Here is a 17,803-nt window from a genome sequence, read left to right as displayed (position 1 = left end):
TATTTGCTCGATATGCTCACTTGCTCAGAATATTTTTGCGACCAAGCCGGTGCCGGCAAGGCTTTTTCCACGAGAAATCGGCAAAGTTCAAGCTGGAGAGATCAGACATGCAGGAAGAAAGCAACGTAACATCAGCTCCAATGGCACCGGGCACGGCACAAATCAACGGGGCACGACACCAAGATGAGGCAGAATTATAAGGCAGCCTAAGGACTTGCCTATGCCTGAAACTTTAACAAGTGCTTCTGCAGTACTAGTGATAAACTTAAGGGAAACAAAGATACGCAAAATTTCGTCTAACCTTTCTAAGGTTATTTTCCCAACGACCTACCAAAAGAAACACTAACAATCTAAGCACCTTGCCTCCCTGTCCTGATCAGATGCACACCCCAGGGCGTCTGAAATACTGCAGGTTGGATTTCGCGCGGATTTCGTCGACAGCAGTGTCGCCCCTCTCCACTCTGATGGACTCCAGCATGCTCCCCAGAACCTCAGACGCAAGGTTGTCGTCCAAGGCATGATGATGCCCTGCCGGCTCTTCTCCGCCGTCCCGCTCCTGCAGCAACCCTCCTATCTCCGTCAGCGAGATCACGTCTTCCAGAATGAATTTGGCAAATATCCGCCCCAGGAACTCGGTCGCTTTCGGAGCATCGGTCACAGCATCTTCCAAGGTAGATAGAACATGTTGGAACCTGGCAAAAGAAGCAGACGGTTGGTTACTGGTCGCTTTGACAAAGTCACTAACTATGGAAAGAGCTGTGGTCATATGCAAATGGACCATACCCCTGGAGTAGCTGCATCTGGCTCAGCAAACTGTCTTGAGATTTGCACAAGTCTACCAAAAGTTTGGCCAGGAGTTCCCTTTCCAGGTCTTTCCTTTCAAACGAGTCGTTAATCCAAAGTGACACAAGTGAAGGGTAGAAACTGGGAGCATTCAGTTCTTTCATGCACAGAGTGACCTCCTTCTCGTCCTTGGCACTGGAGGCACCAAATATTATGTTAATTTAAAGCAAAGATAATGCTAACCTGCAACTAAATGGGAGGCTGTAGGTTTGGTATCAAACGTGTTAGTAGGCAGTACCATGCATATCGCTTTATTTATTGACATTTTGATTTATGGAACACGGAAATTTGTTCTGACAACAAAAAATAATGGTAAGAACAGATGCTATAAAAGATGGCAACCCATGACTGGAAAAACCATCACCAAATGGAACAAATTAAGAAAAAAGACCCTCCTTTGTGATAAAATTGTACTAGCAGATGAAATTGTTTACACAGTTAAAGATGTTGCTACCAATGGGCTTAGTATTAATTTCAAGGATGGCAAAATAAAATCTTTACTAAAAATATAAACAAAACATTCTGGATACAATATAATGGAAGCCCATTGTTTTTCCTAAAAAATGTCAATAGCTACATGGTATTCATCTGTACTGTCATAACGCCATGGTAACTCATTTTGAGGATTAAAAAATATTTAGCTGATTAACCAAATTTGATAACTTCCAGGAAATAATTTAAAACGAAAGTGCTAAGGTGCTAATAATAGATGGATACTTATCAGCATATATTTCGTAATAAATGAGCAAGGATTACGAATATAGCATTTTACAACATATAAAAATAAGTATGACAGATGGGAGATTGCCTGTAAAATTCTTTTATAGTTAATATTGATTTTTCCTGAAGAACCTCTTCAGGGAATGTCTGCGCTTCAGCACACATCTCCTTGCGGATCATGGAGGATGTATACATTTGGTCAACAGTCGACACTGAAGGTAAATCATGATCTACCGTTCCCCAGGATTGATTTGTAGGAGCATCAGTACTGGCTTTGAGGTTTGTTCGGTTACTAGCTGCTCCAGTGCTTGAACCTTCTCTTGAGTTTTGTGATGTTTGACCATGACGACTGTTCAAAGGAACTTCTGGCAAAACTGGTGGTTTCCCACGAAGCGACATTCCTCTTCCCAAGTTACCTTGAGGACCAAGGTGAATGGACTTATCAGCACGCCTTTGATGAAGTGGAACTGGCGAGGCTCTATTTGAAGGCTGATATCTAGCATCCAGATTAACATTCTGGGATCCATAAGTACGAACTTGAGAGGATCCACGAGAAGTCAGCGCAGAAGATCCACGCATGCTATTATCTGATGGAGGCCCTGGTCTTAACCCAGAGTTAATGCAGGTAACAGATGAGTTATAGTTAGGAGAAGAACCAAACCTAGTTGATTGGACCAACTTCTGTTTTGCTGCGTCCCTGCGGACCTCCTCAATCTTTTTTGGCCCTTCAACTTTCCTTCTCTGCCTCCACTTGTTTTTTCTAAGGTCAATGACATCTTCCAGCATAAATCTTATACGGGATGATAACGTTGAATTTTCTGACAGTTTCTGAATAAGGTCAAAATAAAAATCCATATGCACCTTTGACCTGGGATGATCGATCATCTCACCTATTGTGCTCATCAATTTGCACAGAGCCTCTAGATCTTCCTCGTCTGGGTTTTGATACTCACCTAGAAGTTTATTTATGCATTCATGCATTATTCTCTCAGTCAACATTTTCTTTTTGTACAATTCCCCAATTAATCGAATATTTCCTAGCATGCGTCTCCGTGCTCGAATCCGTTTCTCTTCTCTCTCATCTTCAGATTGTTTTGTTCCACCCTCTTCATCAACTTTGTCTGCTTCAGCTTGCTCTCTCTCCCCTCTTTCAAATTCTTCTTGGCATTTATTTAAAAGCAGTCGTTTGAAGGTGATTTTCTCATCATCCTCGACAAAATTTGGAAGGTCACCAGCCAATCGGGAACAGAAACTTGCATACATCTCACAAAAAGTGGGTTCCATCAAGGCTTTGTCAAATATCTGAGAAATGACACCAGTAAGTGTGACTACGTTATCAATATTCAATTCCTTCACCTGTGCAAAAAGTTTGTCAAAATTTTGGGGGGTTAACTTATTCAGAATAGCTTTCAGCTGCCTTTGTTTTGCCTCTTCCTCATCAGACACCTTACCAATTTCATATTTTTTCTCAGCTTTGTGCATAAGTGGCATCGATACATGAGAAGGTGATGAAATACCCTGAACATTAGTTCTATGTTGCCACCTCTCATCAACAGAACCACGTGACATGCTGCGCTGAGTTACTACTTTCATAGCTCTGGAGAGCATCTCACCACTATATTGGCTGAATGGCTGGTTCTGCAAAAGACTTCTCGTTGATCTGTGCCCAGCACGCTGTAGTGCATCCCAACTCGAAGAGGAAGGTCGATGAGCATTGTCAACAAGTGAATCGCGTCCAGAAACAGGAGAAGGGAACTGTTTTCTCCACTTATCATCATCAAACTTGCCAGCCATATGACGGTTAACTCGAGAAGTTGCTGAAACTCGATCCTTTATCCTTTCATGGTTTGGATTGAGTTCACTATTGGCAATAAATGGAGCACCAACATGTACACTCATTACTGCTTCAGAAATATCGAATCCAATCTTGAAACCTGCAGGAAGTTCGATGCAGCTCTGTTCAAATGTTAAAAGAAAATCCCGAGAATACTTTTTGTGGACGAATTCATCTTTGTTTACTTCTGCTCCACTATCAGAATGCATAGACCCAAACACTTCCAACTTTTCAGTAGAGTTTTCATTCACGTCTTCCCAGTCGAACAAGTCAGTCCTGTTCTGGATATCATTCCCACCAGTCGAACTGTCCTGTTCAGCATCTAATGTACACTTCTGCTTTACGTCAGTTGTCAAGGAACTCTGGACGTCCTCTGATGTATTAAAGTTCTCGACATTCTCATTCAGGGAACTGGATGCACTATCAAGATCAGAATACTTCTGTCCGGTAGACTTAGGAAGCATCTCCTTTCGCTTTTTTTTCCGTCCATAAGTACTTTTGGCCTTGGCTGATTCCAAAACAACCTTTTTTATTTGCACCATTGAAGCAGCCGCAGTGGAGCAAGGGTTAGATATCTCTGAATCAATACTTTCCTGTCCCATGTTCTTCTGAGAGCTAATTGAATTGGAAACAAGGGTTGCATTTATGACATCCCTTGCAGAGTCTATTGTATTGTAGTTCTGCTTGCTCTCTGATTCAGATGTTACTATGTATGCATCTGATGAAGGTTGCTTATTTTCATTTGATGTTTGGAGATCATCAATGGATACGGAGGGAAGCAAATCAACTGATTCGTGCCATGAATGAAATCGTACAGATTTGGCAACATCAGTGTCATCCTCCAATCCACAGGCAGCACCAGGCGTGGTTGCATCTACTTGTTCTGTCTTTGACTTGGAGCACATCGCTTTATCATTTGCGACATGTTCTTCTATCATAAAATCCAGGTTTTGCAATGGAATTGAACCATTAACTTCAGAATCTTTTTCTAGAAAGGGATCTGGATTCACTTTCGCCTTTCTAAGGCCTTCTGTAAATGTACTAGATCCTGCAAACTTTGGTGGCAGCATTTCTTGTGTATATATCAGTGGAGGCTTCCCCAAAATGCTATTGCCATCATATTTAGAATTCCTGTTAGTCAGTGACGTCCCATCAGTATTAGAACATAATGAAGTTGCAATCAAAATAACACTGTCAGTTCTGCTAGAAGCCTCAGTATGAGATGATTTGTATTTTGCATGGGACGATGAAGTTGTTGGAATCACTGGTGATTCTTCCATCTCAATTGGTTTTCCTTTTACTGAAGATGTACAGCTTGCAGTAGATGGCAAAGATAAGTTACTGGTTGGGATAGTTTGAGGGCCTTCAATTGATGTGACATGATCTGCTGAAGCTTGTCCAGTCTGTACCTGCTGGGTTGGAACTGCCTGAGATATCGAATTACAACTTATATCAAAAGTTGCAACTGGAACTTTGAGATTCCCTTCACAAACTAATTTTGCAGGTTCCGGAGAAATTTGCAGTCCAATCTTGCGATCACTCTGCTGACTTGACATGGCAGATTCACTACAATACTTTAATGTTGTGCGAGTTTCTGCCACACAAGTAGGCATGCTTGTTTCAGATGATACCTCATTCTTTTCAGCAGGGAAAGCAATAGGCGGCTTTAGCTTGACTTGAACTGGAGCAGATAAGCATGATGGAAGCCTGCCTTTGAAACTGGAGACTTCTGACGCAGTATGCAAACTAATCGGTGGCCTGGAACTAGCATCAAGCCAAGAGATCGGCATAGGAGGTCTGATGGAAGTAATTGGCTGGTTGCTATTAGTGGAATCGAAACTATGCATTGAGGGCTGCATTTTGGAGCAAGTTTGCCTACTTGAGAGGGGGATTGTAGTGGTGTTGGGAAGATAGATAGGTGCTGAATTGTACGTGCCTGGTCTAGGATAATACACCTTCTGAAGTGGAGAAAATGATTGAACAGGCTGAGGTAGCTCGTTTATATTATACAGAGGCATCTGCCCAGAAGCAGGAACACCCATAAAGGAATGACCACGTCTATCAAGAATCAGCTCTTCGTGTGTCTCTGGATGTGTTATCTTGATAGTTCTCTTCTGTTCATCACCACTTCTAGGCTGTTGTTGAGATAACTCTTGTGCAATCCTCATGTTGCCAAACTGAGGAATGTGACAATTAGCTGGAGGAGCACATCCAAAGCCTTGTCCTTGGTGAATGAAGGTTTGCTGATGCAATGCACGAGGCTGAGCACCATGAACAAACAGCGGTCGTATGTGAGGTGCATTACCCACAGGGACAGCCATTTTCACAGGCAAGGAGCTGGATACAGAACCAATAGGCTGCATTTGCAAACCTGGGCCCCCGAATTCAACAGGCACATGAGGTTGTTTCTGCTGGAAAGCCACAGGCAGTGGTCTCCCAGGTACTGGAAGCATAAATTGCGGCGGTGATATGTTGGGAGTATACGGAGCTGGAATCTGTACAGTTATCTTGGGCTTGGTGGCAGGATATTTGTATAGAGTGTCAGACCGGCTAGCATTGATGGTCTCTTTTCTTTCTTCTTGATTTTGGCACTGTTGTTGGGTTGGGGAAGACGGAGTTCTGGGCAACACCTTGCATGAATCCGTGCATACCTATAGACCATAAGAGGTACAATTAAGTTATAAAAGGTCGCAAAAGCAACTGAAAGCGAGTAGGCTGAGGTACTAACTTTGCTAGGTGGAGGAACAGAATTAAGCATTGGCTTCTCGTGCAATTCAGGAACATGCACATTCTCACATTTGTCAATTAAATCAGTTTGTCCTCCGATAACCAAGTCATCTGTTGTTTCTAGCTTTTGCTGCTCTTGGGCAGGAGATGAGGAAACTGTATAAGGCTTGTCAGATAATCCATGATGGTCCTGAAATTAACAAATCTATAGGTAAGTGCAAAATAGAAGTACAAAGGTTGTACAGAGAGGCAAAATATGTGATCTTTGTAACAACTCACTTGCAAACTAGAGAAGCATGATGATCCAAAGATGCAAACATGTTATCAGATCCACAAAAGTATGATAATTTACATCAGGATACAAGTGTATACAGTACGATGTACAGAAGAGTCAATCATAATTAGACAAGTGCGTGTACGGTACGATGTACAGAAGCATGCAAATTTCATGTTTTATTTTATGGAACACTTCTATCTCCATTATTGTACGCCAAAGTATTCTGGTTTGTTTAAGAGAATGATCGAATAGCATGTGTGAGTAGGATGATTAGATATTTTAACAAAAGCCGTGTCCCATATAAATTCAGTCAATGGAACAAACCATGACAAACCAGTGAGCCTTTTCATGTTTCTTCCCATTCTGATCAGGAGGGACTGAGGATGTGCATGAAGTACACTGCAAGAAGATCACGATGAAGCGTTAGCCGCTGCAAATCTTTGGGGAGCAAATTAAAAGGCAGTAATTAAAATAGTTGAATATGCATACTTGCTTGTTAATAACCCCTGGGCTAAAAGTTCCGAACTGAAGAGTAAATGCAGTGGACGAATATCCTGGGGCCAACATCATCAGAAGAAGTGTCATCTAAGCTGACGTTATAATCAATATATATGGAACTAGAGGGCTTGTTGCTGCTTTCATGTTATGTCCAAAATTCTTGAGAAACAGGAGAACCTTTTGTGGGTACTGTTGGGGACGAGGAATCAGCCACCCAGGTTCCTTCAGCAGAGACTGAGCTCAGGACATCACTCTGAGCGGGTACATTGGAAGGTTTCACATTATCCAGTGACCCGAAAGACGCTACAAAAAAGAGAGATCATCAGACAGTTTCACTAAGAAAGGAAGGTTTAGCAAAAGAGTCCATGCCCAAATATTTGCTAAAACTGACCACAAGACAACTGTAATATCTGTTTCTAAACATTCTGATCTCATCAATAGAAACTTACCACAAGGCAAAAATGCCATGCTTAAGGGTTAGATAGGAAAGATCAGATGTAATTAGCAGAATTCCATGTGGCAACACTACTTAATGGCATGGTTCACACTCTTCTCTGCACGTCATGCATGCATCTACTACATACAAGGAAAGGGACAATCACAAAATTAATGCACTTAGCACAAGCATTCACACCTTGGCTCATTGGCTCCGTGTGCCCAGCAGCGGCAGCACTCGCGGAGGGAGCATAAGTAGTGGCATTCCCCTGGGTTAGTGCACCCGCCGGTGACCTCGGCCTGTACTCCTGCTGGACGCTCCCGGGCCTCCCGCTGCAAATGCAATCGACACGCCAAAACCACACATAAACACCCTAATTAACACGGTTTCGTCATGGACCTTACAAACACATGACGAGTCTCACCTCCGGAAGGGCGGCGATCGCGGCCGCGCGGCCGGAGCCGCGCTCCCGCGGCCGCCGGAGACGACGCAACGGTGCGTGCCGCCGGCGCTGCCGCGGCCGGGCCTTCGGGCGGCGGTGGCGTGATCGTTCAATCGATCCGACCTAAACTGGTTCCTGTACATATATCCCAGCTTCGAATCGATCTCTGCGCCCCCCCAAAAAAGTTTGAACCTTTCGTCACAATGAGTTCGGATCACCAGCTAGGGTTGAACTACAACCAAACAAGAGATTGTAACCAAACAATTCGGAGATTTCTCGCTACGACTCGACCATATTCCAACGAAATCGCAGCGGAAAATTAAACAAAAAAACAAGCGAAAAACATTTCGTGGAGTTCATCGCGCGGCGACACGATCAACGCCATGATGCATGATCAAATATGAGCTCGTAAAATGCTGGTAAACTCAACCAAAAATGCGGCAAACATGCACGTTCAAGGATGACATAACCCCATTAAATCCGAAAAAAAGGGATAAAAAACCCGAGACAATCCGAAGGGGAACGATTGAAAAAAACAATAAAAAAACATGAAACAAACCAAATCCCCAGAGAGTCGTGCAGGAGAGGGCGAAGCGGCGGCGGTTGGGTTTTATGGGTAGTGCCGGTGCGGAGGCGGAACGGGGGCTGGGGGAGGGACGAAGGCGAGAAGGCCGGGCCAAATTTGGAGGGAGAGATGGCAGGAGGCGACAGGTGGGAGGCGGCGCTTAACCACCTGTGCAAAATTAGCAACGGGAGATTAGTGGATGGGATTTAAGCGCTAACCGCTCTGGATGATACTATCGTCTGCTACTGTTAGTAAAGTGCTACCACTATATCAGATCTGATTCTTACTAATTCCACATGTTATTATGTGGAAGACCGAGAATGTTGCATCAAGCATATCACTCGCTTGATCACAATAGTGATTTTTTATGGGAAAAGTTTATTAGAGCATCTCCAACCGACTACTCATATTTGACCCCCTATTCCTCTTATTTAGGGACTCCTCATCCAGATTTCATCCCCTATTTCTCAACACGTTCCAACCGACCCCTCATATTTGACCCCCTATATTCGAATCACCTCTATTTTATTAATATTTGGTAACTCTCTCCCCTCTCTCTCCCCTCTCTCCCTCTCTCTCTCTCCCCTCTCTCCCTCTCTCTCTCCCCTCTCTCCCAAATGAGGGGTTGGATGAGGAGTCCCTAGATGTAGGGGGTGAGGGATGAAATTTGAGGGTTCCTCAAATAAAGGGGGTCGGATAGGGGGTCGGTTGGAGACCGTTTTTCATCGTTTTTTCCTCAAATATAGGATAGGGGGTGAGAAAAGGGCTCGGTTGGAGATGCTCTTACTTCCTCCATTCATAAATACTTATCATTTTGATTAAGATCCAGTTAGACTTTAAAAACTTTGACCATTAATAATTTTCAGAATATTTAGTTTAGAAACATAAAATAATATATGTAGATTTGTCTTTAAAATATTTTTATAATATTATATTTTTATTAGATATTATAACTATATTCTAAAAATAATAATGATCAAAATTGCACATCAAAGATAGTAAAAAATCAATAGCAATAAGTATTTATAACCGGAGGGAGTACAAATTAAGAAAATATGTTGTTGGAGAAGAGAAGATGTCTTCTACGAACAAAGTATGACGAGAGTCTCTTCTAGAGATGAGACTCAAGTTTGGAGAATAAGTGAAGAGGAAGGAGAACCAACAATATGTTGATAGTAAAAAAGATTCGTCGTGTGATCTGATATCCATATATATGTATTTATAGTGCCGTTCAGGTGTAAATGTACAACTATGCCCTTACAGAGATAGCGATATAAAATATCACTATACCACAGGGATCTAGTGTCAGTTGAATCACACAACATGGGTCTAGGTATGATGCATTTACCTCAGAAGATATTATCTACTATAGCAATATAGTGGTGCAAGTGGCCCTAAGGGTGTGGTACTCAGTCGGTCGTCTATTACGGCGCCACACTATCCAAGGTGTTAGTCTGGCTCCCACTTACGCTGGGATGTTAGAACAGCCTCTACTTGTATCGTTATTAAATGTCAGTTACTTCTTTTCAGGTGGAAGATGGTTGGCGGACCCCCTATGACTGATCTTTCTCCAAGACTTGATGGCTCAACCCTCGTGCTTCGAGGAGCCTACCCAGGCTTTGGAGGACTAGGGCTTCAGGAGGCTGGGACTCCAGAGAGTTTCGGAACTTGGAGATCCGCAAATACTTCGGGGGACCCGTGGTCCACAAGCGTAGGCTGACGGGGCTAGGGGAGTCGGGGGTCCTTAATGACGACCCCAACAGTAGCCCCTTACAAGGGCCGCCAGCGGAGCGACCGGCCCTATGGTTTTTTTCAGAGCAGGACCTCCATCGATTTCTGGCTCCATAGTCGATGGCGTATGATCCTTTATATTGCTTGAATTATTTTGGAAAGTCTAGTCCAATTTATTTGAACTGATTATCTGACGACACCTGTGAGAGGAGGTATTAAATGTGACATGCGGTTAGTGGCGTGGTTATACCTTGTGAAGCAATAGTGGAGCATGTGGCGTCTTGTCATTGGAGGGTCGTGGGACGGGGGGTTTCGCTCCCCCATGATCGTGGCCTCGTGGGTGATAGGATCGGGCGCGCATGTTTCCCTAGGAGGAAATAACCTCTTCCTTACCCTTATAAGGAGAGGGTCTCGGCCAAGCGACGACCTTTCTCTGCACCTTTGCTCCCATCTGCATCTGCTTCAGTTCGCCCGCTCTGCCAACCACAACACTCCCATCTTCCACCATCGTCCAATGCTTCTTGCTGCCTCACAGGGGCCCTCATGGCTAGTTCAGGTGCTCAAGGTGGGGCCGACATGTCATTGGGCGAGGCCGTTGATGTGCATGGGGCGGCGGTCATTCAGGCGGCATCGATTCCTCCGTCACTACACGGGCCGCCGCTGGGCGTGGATCTCCGTTGAGCCAGCTGGAAGCATCCTCAGCAGACCATCGTGCTGGGGGAATCCGTCATCACCGAGATCGAGCTCGACGAGAAGGTCGCGGAGGGGAAGATCCCCTCTAGATCCACCGCCCAAGCCCCACGGGGTGAAGTGGTTCCAGAGCCTCTGGGCCAGGAGATCGTGGTGTTTGAGGCCTTTTTTTGATGCGGGTCTTGGCCTTCTAGTGATGCTACTCCTCGAAGGGGTGCTACGTTACTTCTACATGGAGCTCCCGCATCTGTCAACCAACGCCATTGCCCGGCTGGCCATCTTCGAGCGGGCCATGCGGGCGGAGGGATGCGAAGGGAGAATGTACCTTTTCGCCCACATTTATGAAGTGAGTTGCCAACCGAAGATACAGACGGAGGATGGGGAGAAAAAGGCTCTCAACTTCGGCAGTGTGAACTTCTAGCTACGATTGGAGTACAACGATGTATTTCCCGTGAAGGCCATCAATAACCGGTGGTCCACCGGATGTTCGGAGCGGTGGTTTTACTATGATGTTGGCTTCGGATCCCCCCTCCACTCTATGAACCGAGCCATTGAGTACGTTCGGACCTCGGTGGTGGATATCTCCGACGCACAGTTTGCTTTGAGGTTAGTGCTTTTGCTTTGAGGTTAGTGCTTCTCCAAATGGTGGTCCAGAGGATGAGTATGTGTGATCTCATGGAGCAGTTCACGATGCTACGCGTCCGACCCCTTTAGACGGACTGGAATCATATCTTCAAATAAGGTGGGGAGAACAAGCCGAATGCGTACTCCGAGCCCACCATCAGTTCTAGTGAGTCCTTTTTGTTGTTTAGTTTGGAATTCGAAGATGTGAAATACCCTTTTCTTTCAGAGAATTACCTCCCGTTGGAGCGAGCGGCCGAAATCGTGGAGGAGGTATTGGGCCCGCCAACTGTCACGGAGCGTGACCGGCGTATGGAGCTGGTAGGAAGCTGGGAGTGGTACAACCACATCTACCTCCACACGGTGCTTCTTAATCTATTATCTTAGTAAGAATTTTTAAAAAATTCATTATTTTTATTATGAGTTTTAGCTATTGATTAATTGTATTTTACATGGACTCTTTATTTAGGCATTTGATTTTTATAATAATTTGATTTTTTTATAAGACTATATTTGATATGGATCCTTATTTTTTCCATTCTAATCCCAATTTTAATTATTATTTATTTATTTATTTTATTTAGACTCTTTATTTAGATATTTTACTTGTCAAACTGTATGAAAATCAAACTGCTATTTTTCATAATTTTTAATTCCAAATTAGGTATTTATTAGTCGTATTTGATATGGACTCTATGGTTTCCGAATTTAATTATTTATTAATCGTATTTGATTTGTTTTTTTTTTAATCTTAACTGTTAGATGTTCATAACAATGAGTGATTTAAATCATTTTTTTATTAACATGGTAATTTCGTGGAGCGAGCATGTGGCTCATTTTCCTCCTTAAATAATAATATAATAGATCCTAAAGCTGAAGCATTGTTTTGATTCACAGTAACACCATTTTTCTGTTTCGTCCGTACCTTCTTGTGCTCACTTCCGAGCAAACTCTATTGATATAATGTATTTTGATCAAGAAACAACATAACAGTAAACTTGATAAAGCCAGAAATATTCTAGGCAAACCTTCCACATAAAAGGAAAACACCACGAAAGGTGATTTTAGTCTCAGGCAACAGCCTCTTCAGTAGTATATGTAGCAATGCAGTTGTAGCTAGTAACAACAAAATGAACAGTATGGTTCCTTTTCATGCACAAGTAAACAACTAACTTGAACAGTACAACAATTAACTTCACAAAAAGCGATCAGGAAAACTAAAAAATGGAGAACAACAAACATCAGGCAACCAAACATCAGTTCTCTGCAATGGGAAAGGCTGACCCAATCTTGTTGTGCCCCATCCGGTAGCACTTGATGTTCACAGTGTAAGGGCCGATATCAACGCGATTATCTTCCCCTCCAACAAAGAAGCACAATGTATAGAGTGCAACTTCGAACTCAGGACTGACACCAATCAAAGTGCTGGACACTGATTTCAGCACACCGTGCCACTCAAACTGAACAGTCAGCAGCTGTGTCTCCGAATCAGGCTGCCAAAACCAGGGTACAACATTTTAGCTACATTATTCATGTACGGAACCGTCGTATCAATGTTTAGGATATGTACTGACCCATTCACCACGACGTCTTGGGAATATGTAACCTCGGTAGTCCACATTTCCCTTGGCTTCTTCCAGGTAAAACTGCAATTTAGTCACACAATGCCAGTCAGAAATATGTTTCATGTTAGAAAACAAGGCTAATGAAACATTACAATAACTTACCTGGATCCAGTTATGGAAGCCTGATACCTCATTCTCTCCTTGTTCCCGTCCCTTTATCTCACCAACAAACACATGCTCAAATGCAGAAGAGCAGCTGGAGTTGCCACCTCTTCCACACAAATCAAACCATAGCGATGTCAGCGTTCTCTTGAAGTTCTCATAGTCCTGAGATGCAACCCCCTTCTGCACTAAATACTGGTGCAAGTACTTGATCGATGCAGTCCTGGCAATCTCTTCAATAAATGCAACTTCTTCGTGGTTGTCCTGCTCGGTAACAACTTCTTTGGACCCTTGATGTGGGTTGTAGTTGTCAAGAAGCGCGCAAAAACGAGAGTAGGTGGGCTTTCTTAGCACATCATCGCCTAGCCAGCTGAACAAGCTTTCAGATGCCATATCACCCTTCTGATAAACTTTCTTCCCCTCGCTACATTCGATCATGTAGTCCTTACCAGGAACGAGACGATTCATATCGAGGTCCCACAACCTGCTACATGCTTTCGATAAGCTATTGAGCTCCTCCCTGGTAGGCTCTACATTTAGTCCATGGTGAATCTGACTGGCATCCTCAGAGTACATTTGTTCTGATGGTGGTCTTCTGTATCCATTCCATGCTTCAGACTGTATTATGCATAATAGAAGCTCATAGTTCAGATAGAACAAGAGAAGCTCACAGTTCAGATAGAACAAGGAAGCTTCAGGACGCTATTATCACCGTCAGAAGGCATAAAAATAACTACATTAACTCAACGAGTATGCTCTTATAGAGTGACGCAACTTCGGAGTAATGAACCACTAAAAAAACTTCAGAGTAATGATCCACTAAAAAAACTTCAGCGTAATTGATTTACACTTGGTTTTTTACAAATCACATATCTAGTATCTTAATAAATGGCTAAAAAATAAGCCTCCCCATTCACTCTCAAGGAGGAGAAATTATCACATTAATCGGAAAAGGAAAAAGAATATACACCATTGGTTGTTATGATCATCTAACAGTCTAGATTAAATTTAGAATTAAAAATTATAAGAAATCAGTAGTTTAATTTTATACAAATTGGGAAGCAAAATACCTAAATAAAGAGTCCATGTAAGATACAATTAATCAATACCTAAAATTTGGAATAAAAAATAATGAAAAAACAATAGTTCGATTTTCATACGGATTGGGAAGCAAAATATCTAAATAAAGAGTCCATGTAAAATACAATCCATAATAATTGAAAAAGGGATTAAAATAGAAAAAAAGGTCCATATCAAATACAGGATTGGAAAAAAAAATCAAAATAATAAATTAAAAAAATTAGTAACATGATTTCTACAAGAATTTAAAAGCACCTTTCACCTCAATTTCGTCACATCAAGCAGACAGCGGGGAAAAGGCACAACACATAGACTGCATATGATAGAAGACATGACTTCCAGTGGTGACAAAGGGACATCAACAAATTCAGGTATCAGCAGGATGGGACATAGGATCGGTGGGGTAAATTACAGGCGTCATTATATCGGGCTTGGACCATGCAACTCAAGGTCGCAGCGGGGTAAGGTGCATCCCGTAGTTTGTAGAGATACAACCACGATCTCCAACAAAGGCTAAGGGACATCGACAAAGTCGTGGATCGACAAGGTAGAGCACATAAATTGACCATGCATCTCACAATCGCAACAGTAGGCGGGCGAGGAGCTGTATTTGACTAAATTCGTTGGTGAATTTAAAATTCACACAATAGATTTTTTGCTGCGTAGCACAAGGTTATGGTGCATATAGGTGATAAGGCAAGCCACAACATGCAGGCTGCAGATGGTCGAGTAGCGACCTATGGTGGCGATAAGGGACACTGATGACACTCTAGACAGGCATGGGCTGTGTACCTTGCGGTTGCAACCACATAGTGGCGAAGAGCTACATCTGACTTAATTCATTGGGGGAAGTTAAAAAATCTGATAACAAATTTTGTTATTGCACAACACAAGGTAGTGGTGTCAGGTAAAAGACAAGGCAAGGCATAACCACATGCTGCTGCCGGTGGAGCTATAACTTATGACGGCGACAAGGAACACCTACGAAGCCGAGAATCAACAAGGCAAGATACAACCGGTGATAGCTGGGCTTGGGCTAGGCAGCTTGTGATCGTGGTGGTAAGCAGGTGAAGAATATGGTTCGTGTCTCTTTATGATCATGCCTATACAACTATGTTTAACTGAAACATTGGGAAAATTCGAAAATTAGATAATAGATTTATTGATTGATCGTATAAATGTGGATTTGCAAACGAAGAGAGTATTAAAAAAATTACATGACAGCGAAGCTAGCTAAGCATTTGCGTGGATCACCTTGCTAGTTATGTAACAATCAATTGATTTCTTTCTCAGTGTAACAGTAACACGAGATCATTGATATTTGTCATTGTTGGCTTGGCAGTCAGTATATAGCGACAAAAGGACCTAAAAAGGCTAAAGCAATATTTTAAATATATTCGGAGCTATTTATCATGCAACAACAACAACAACAACAAAGCCTTTGTTGCAAGCAAGTTAGAGTAAACTAGAGATGAAACTCACAAGATTCAACTAAAAAGAAGAGCTATATCATGAAGAAACAAAATAAAGAAAAAAAAGGAATGACATTGCTCTGATCTTTAGAAGACTGAAATCGGACCTGCTGTGGTCTTCCATGGTGCTTTTTCTCACCGACAGTCTGCCAACCTCCATCATTTATTCTCTCTCCTTCCTAAAATATTCCAAATCATAAACTCAACAAACACTCGAAAAAGCAACCAATCAGTTGGTGGTTTTAAAAGAAAAATGCTAAATAAAACTATCTCAAACTGGTATGGGCAAATCTCAAGCTGTTTTCTTATTGCAACTTTGGGCCGGAAGTTTCTTTCTTCCATTATCTAAAAAAGTGTTATTGCAACATTCTCGAAGGGAAACAGGTCATTAGTGCATCGGAGAACCATTCATTCAACACTTCAACAGAACATACCATACCGCATTATTCTTATTACAGTCATCAGCTGCGTCATAGTAAGTATGTAACAAACGATGAGCAGGTCAATATGAAGAGAAAGTATAACAGAACAGGACAGAATCAAACCTGTTGCTGCCTCCTGTATGCCGGTGCCTGCTGCTGCTGTTGTGGCCGCCGGTCGCCACCATCCCTCCTGTCCTCCCCCTCGTACTACAGAAATGGAACACAGCGCAGCGACATCAGCACGCTACAATCCAGCCAAGGAACACAAAAATGTGTACTCAAAACTGCACAAAAGCAGTCTAAGTTCGGATAACCTGGTTCTGCCACGCACTGGCTGCCGAGTGATGCGGCTGCTGCTGCTTCCGGCCGTCGACGCTCTCCCAAGCCTCATCCTCCCTCCTCTCCTGCCTCTTCTCCTGAATGCAATAGGAAAATTGAAAATGATAACTCAACTAAGCCTAGGAAATTACAGCTCGCCGGCTCGCCCACCGAGAAAACAGCAGCCACTCACCCGCCCCGAATTCCGATGATCCCGGCGCTCGTAGTCCGTCTCGCAGCCCTTCTGGTTTCCGACCACCTGCCGCGAAGCCAAACCGCTCTCCAGGCTTTAGACGAGCCAACCAACCATGAACTACACAAAAGGTTCGCAACGCAAATGCGTCCGATTTCGACAAGTGTCGCGCACCTCGGCCCACGTCGATCGCGACCGCTCGTTGCGGTCCTCCTCCTCCTCCTCCTCGGCGTCAGGGGCGGCGCGGTGGGGCGCCCTCCTCCTCGGCGCCTCGTCGTCTCCGTGGTCCCGCTCCCCCGCGGCGCCCTCCACGGCGTCTATCGCCACCTGGACCAACCCCTTGATGAGACCCTCCATGGCGACGAGAGCGAACGGCCAAGGCGGATGACGGAGTGGAGATGGAGATGGAGATGGAGATGGATTGGATTGGCAGGCTGCTGCTTGGGATCTGAGAGGTGGAGGTGGAGGTGGTGCTTGGTTTGGTGGACTCGACTAAACGAGTGGCTTAGGCTGTGATTGCCGAGTTGGATTGGTCCGTGGACGATTAACAACTCGCAAACCAACTTTTGGAGAGGTCGTGGGCGCGGCGCGCGGCGCGCGGCCCGGCGTGTGGATGCGATCGCGGGAGGAGGTTAGTTACCCGCTGCCGACGGGCAGCTCAGGGCGTTGATTGGCTCATCTGGCCGCGTCCTCTTCGCTGACCTGTACAGCTACGCTGGGCCGCCGGCGGAATCAGAAAGAGAGAGCCGAGACCACGCCGACGCGGCGGCCTGGGCCCTCGGGAATTCCCCTGGGCCCGCGGCCGAACCAGACCGAACAGGTCGACGGAGATGAGGCCGATTCAGCCCACGCAAACGGGGTCTTCTCGTGGATGCAGAAGGGGTTTCGGCATGCTTAGCCACCAACTGTAGATGGGCTTAGGCAGTTCGGCTTACCAATTCAGTGGGCATGTGAGAAGTGTAGTGCTATATTACACCTTATTCTACACCTCCAACCAAACCAGCCAACCAAGAAGCCGAACAAATGAACCAATCCACCTTTCCTCCCACTCCAGACCATTACCCCACGTCCGACCCAAGCCCAACATACCGACCTAATCTACGCACGCCCTCGCTCCGACCTGCCTCCCACCTCGACGCCCCTCCAACCTGCCAGATCCATCACGTGTCCCGCTGAGCCCCGTCTCCCACCTTCCACGAGCGCTCCA

The 17,803-nt window shown here is 44.2% G+C and overlaps 2 protein-coding genes across 2 annotated transcripts; both read right to left on the bottom strand.

Moving 5' to 3' along the window:
* Positions 1-193: 193 nt before the first annotated feature.
* Positions 194-8,244, bottom strand: LOC133925568 (eukaryotic translation initiation factor 4G-like). The gene is made up of 9 exons (XM_062371449.1): positions 7,760-8,244; positions 7,534-7,667; positions 7,077-7,202; positions 6,891-6,955; positions 6,726-6,800; positions 6,126-6,314; positions 1,652-6,048; positions 784-978; positions 194-692 (listed from the first exon to the last, which is right to left on the bottom strand). The coding sequence occupies exons 1-9, from the start codon at positions 7,918-7,920 to the stop codon at positions 377-379; spliced, it is 5,658 nt and encodes a 1,885-aa protein (XP_062227433.1). The 5' UTR covers positions 7,921-8,244; the 3' UTR covers positions 194-376.
* Positions 8,245-12,420: 4,176 nt separating this feature from the next.
* LOC133924672 (uncharacterized) lies at positions 12,421-17,201 on the bottom strand. Its single transcript, XM_062370317.1, has 8 exons — positions 16,771-17,201; positions 16,597-16,662; positions 16,400-16,501; positions 16,209-16,292; positions 15,771-15,842; positions 13,112-13,729; positions 12,959-13,030; positions 12,421-12,877 (listed from the first exon to the last, which is right to left on the bottom strand). The coding sequence occupies exons 1-8, from the start codon at positions 16,951-16,953 to the stop codon at positions 12,641-12,643; spliced, it is 1,434 nt and encodes a 477-aa protein (XP_062226301.1). The 5' UTR covers positions 16,954-17,201; the 3' UTR covers positions 12,421-12,640.
* Between the last annotated feature and the right edge of the window lie 602 nt (positions 17,202-17,803).

The sequence above is a fragment of the Phragmites australis genome, chromosome 7, assembly GCF_958298935.1.
Source record: "Phragmites australis chromosome 7, lpPhrAust1.1, whole genome shotgun sequence".
Taxonomy (NCBI): Eukaryota; Viridiplantae; Streptophyta; class Magnoliopsida; order Poales; family Poaceae; genus Phragmites; species Phragmites australis.
This window is presented reverse-complemented; position numbering and strand designations above follow the sequence as displayed.

Bases quoted from the DNA above. Each gene is read 5' to 3' on its own strand.
- LOC133925568 (XM_062371449.1), bottom strand. From the start codon at position 7,920: ATGTACAGGAACCAGTTTAGGTCGGATCGATTGAACGATCACGCCACC. The intron at 979-1,651 runs GCAATCTCCCAT...TGGTGCCTCCAG, and splicing joins ACTATAAAAGAATTTTACAG to TGCCAAGGACGAGAAGGAGG. The intron at 693-783 runs GTATGGTCCATT...TTCTTTTGCCAG, and splicing joins CAGATGCAGCTACTCCAGGG to GTTCCAACATGTTCTATCTA.
- LOC133924672 (XM_062370317.1), bottom strand. From the start codon at position 16,953: ATGGAGGGTCTCATCAAGGGGTTGGTCCAGGTGGCGATAGACGCCGTG. The intron at 16,663-16,770 runs GTGCGCGACACT...GCTTCGCGGCAG, and splicing joins CGCGATCGACGTGGGCCGAG to GTGGTCGGAAACCAGAAGGG. The intron at 16,502-16,596 runs GTGAGTGGCTGC...TATTGCATTCAG, and splicing joins ATCATCGGAATTCGGGGCGG to GAGAAGAGGCAGGAGAGGAG.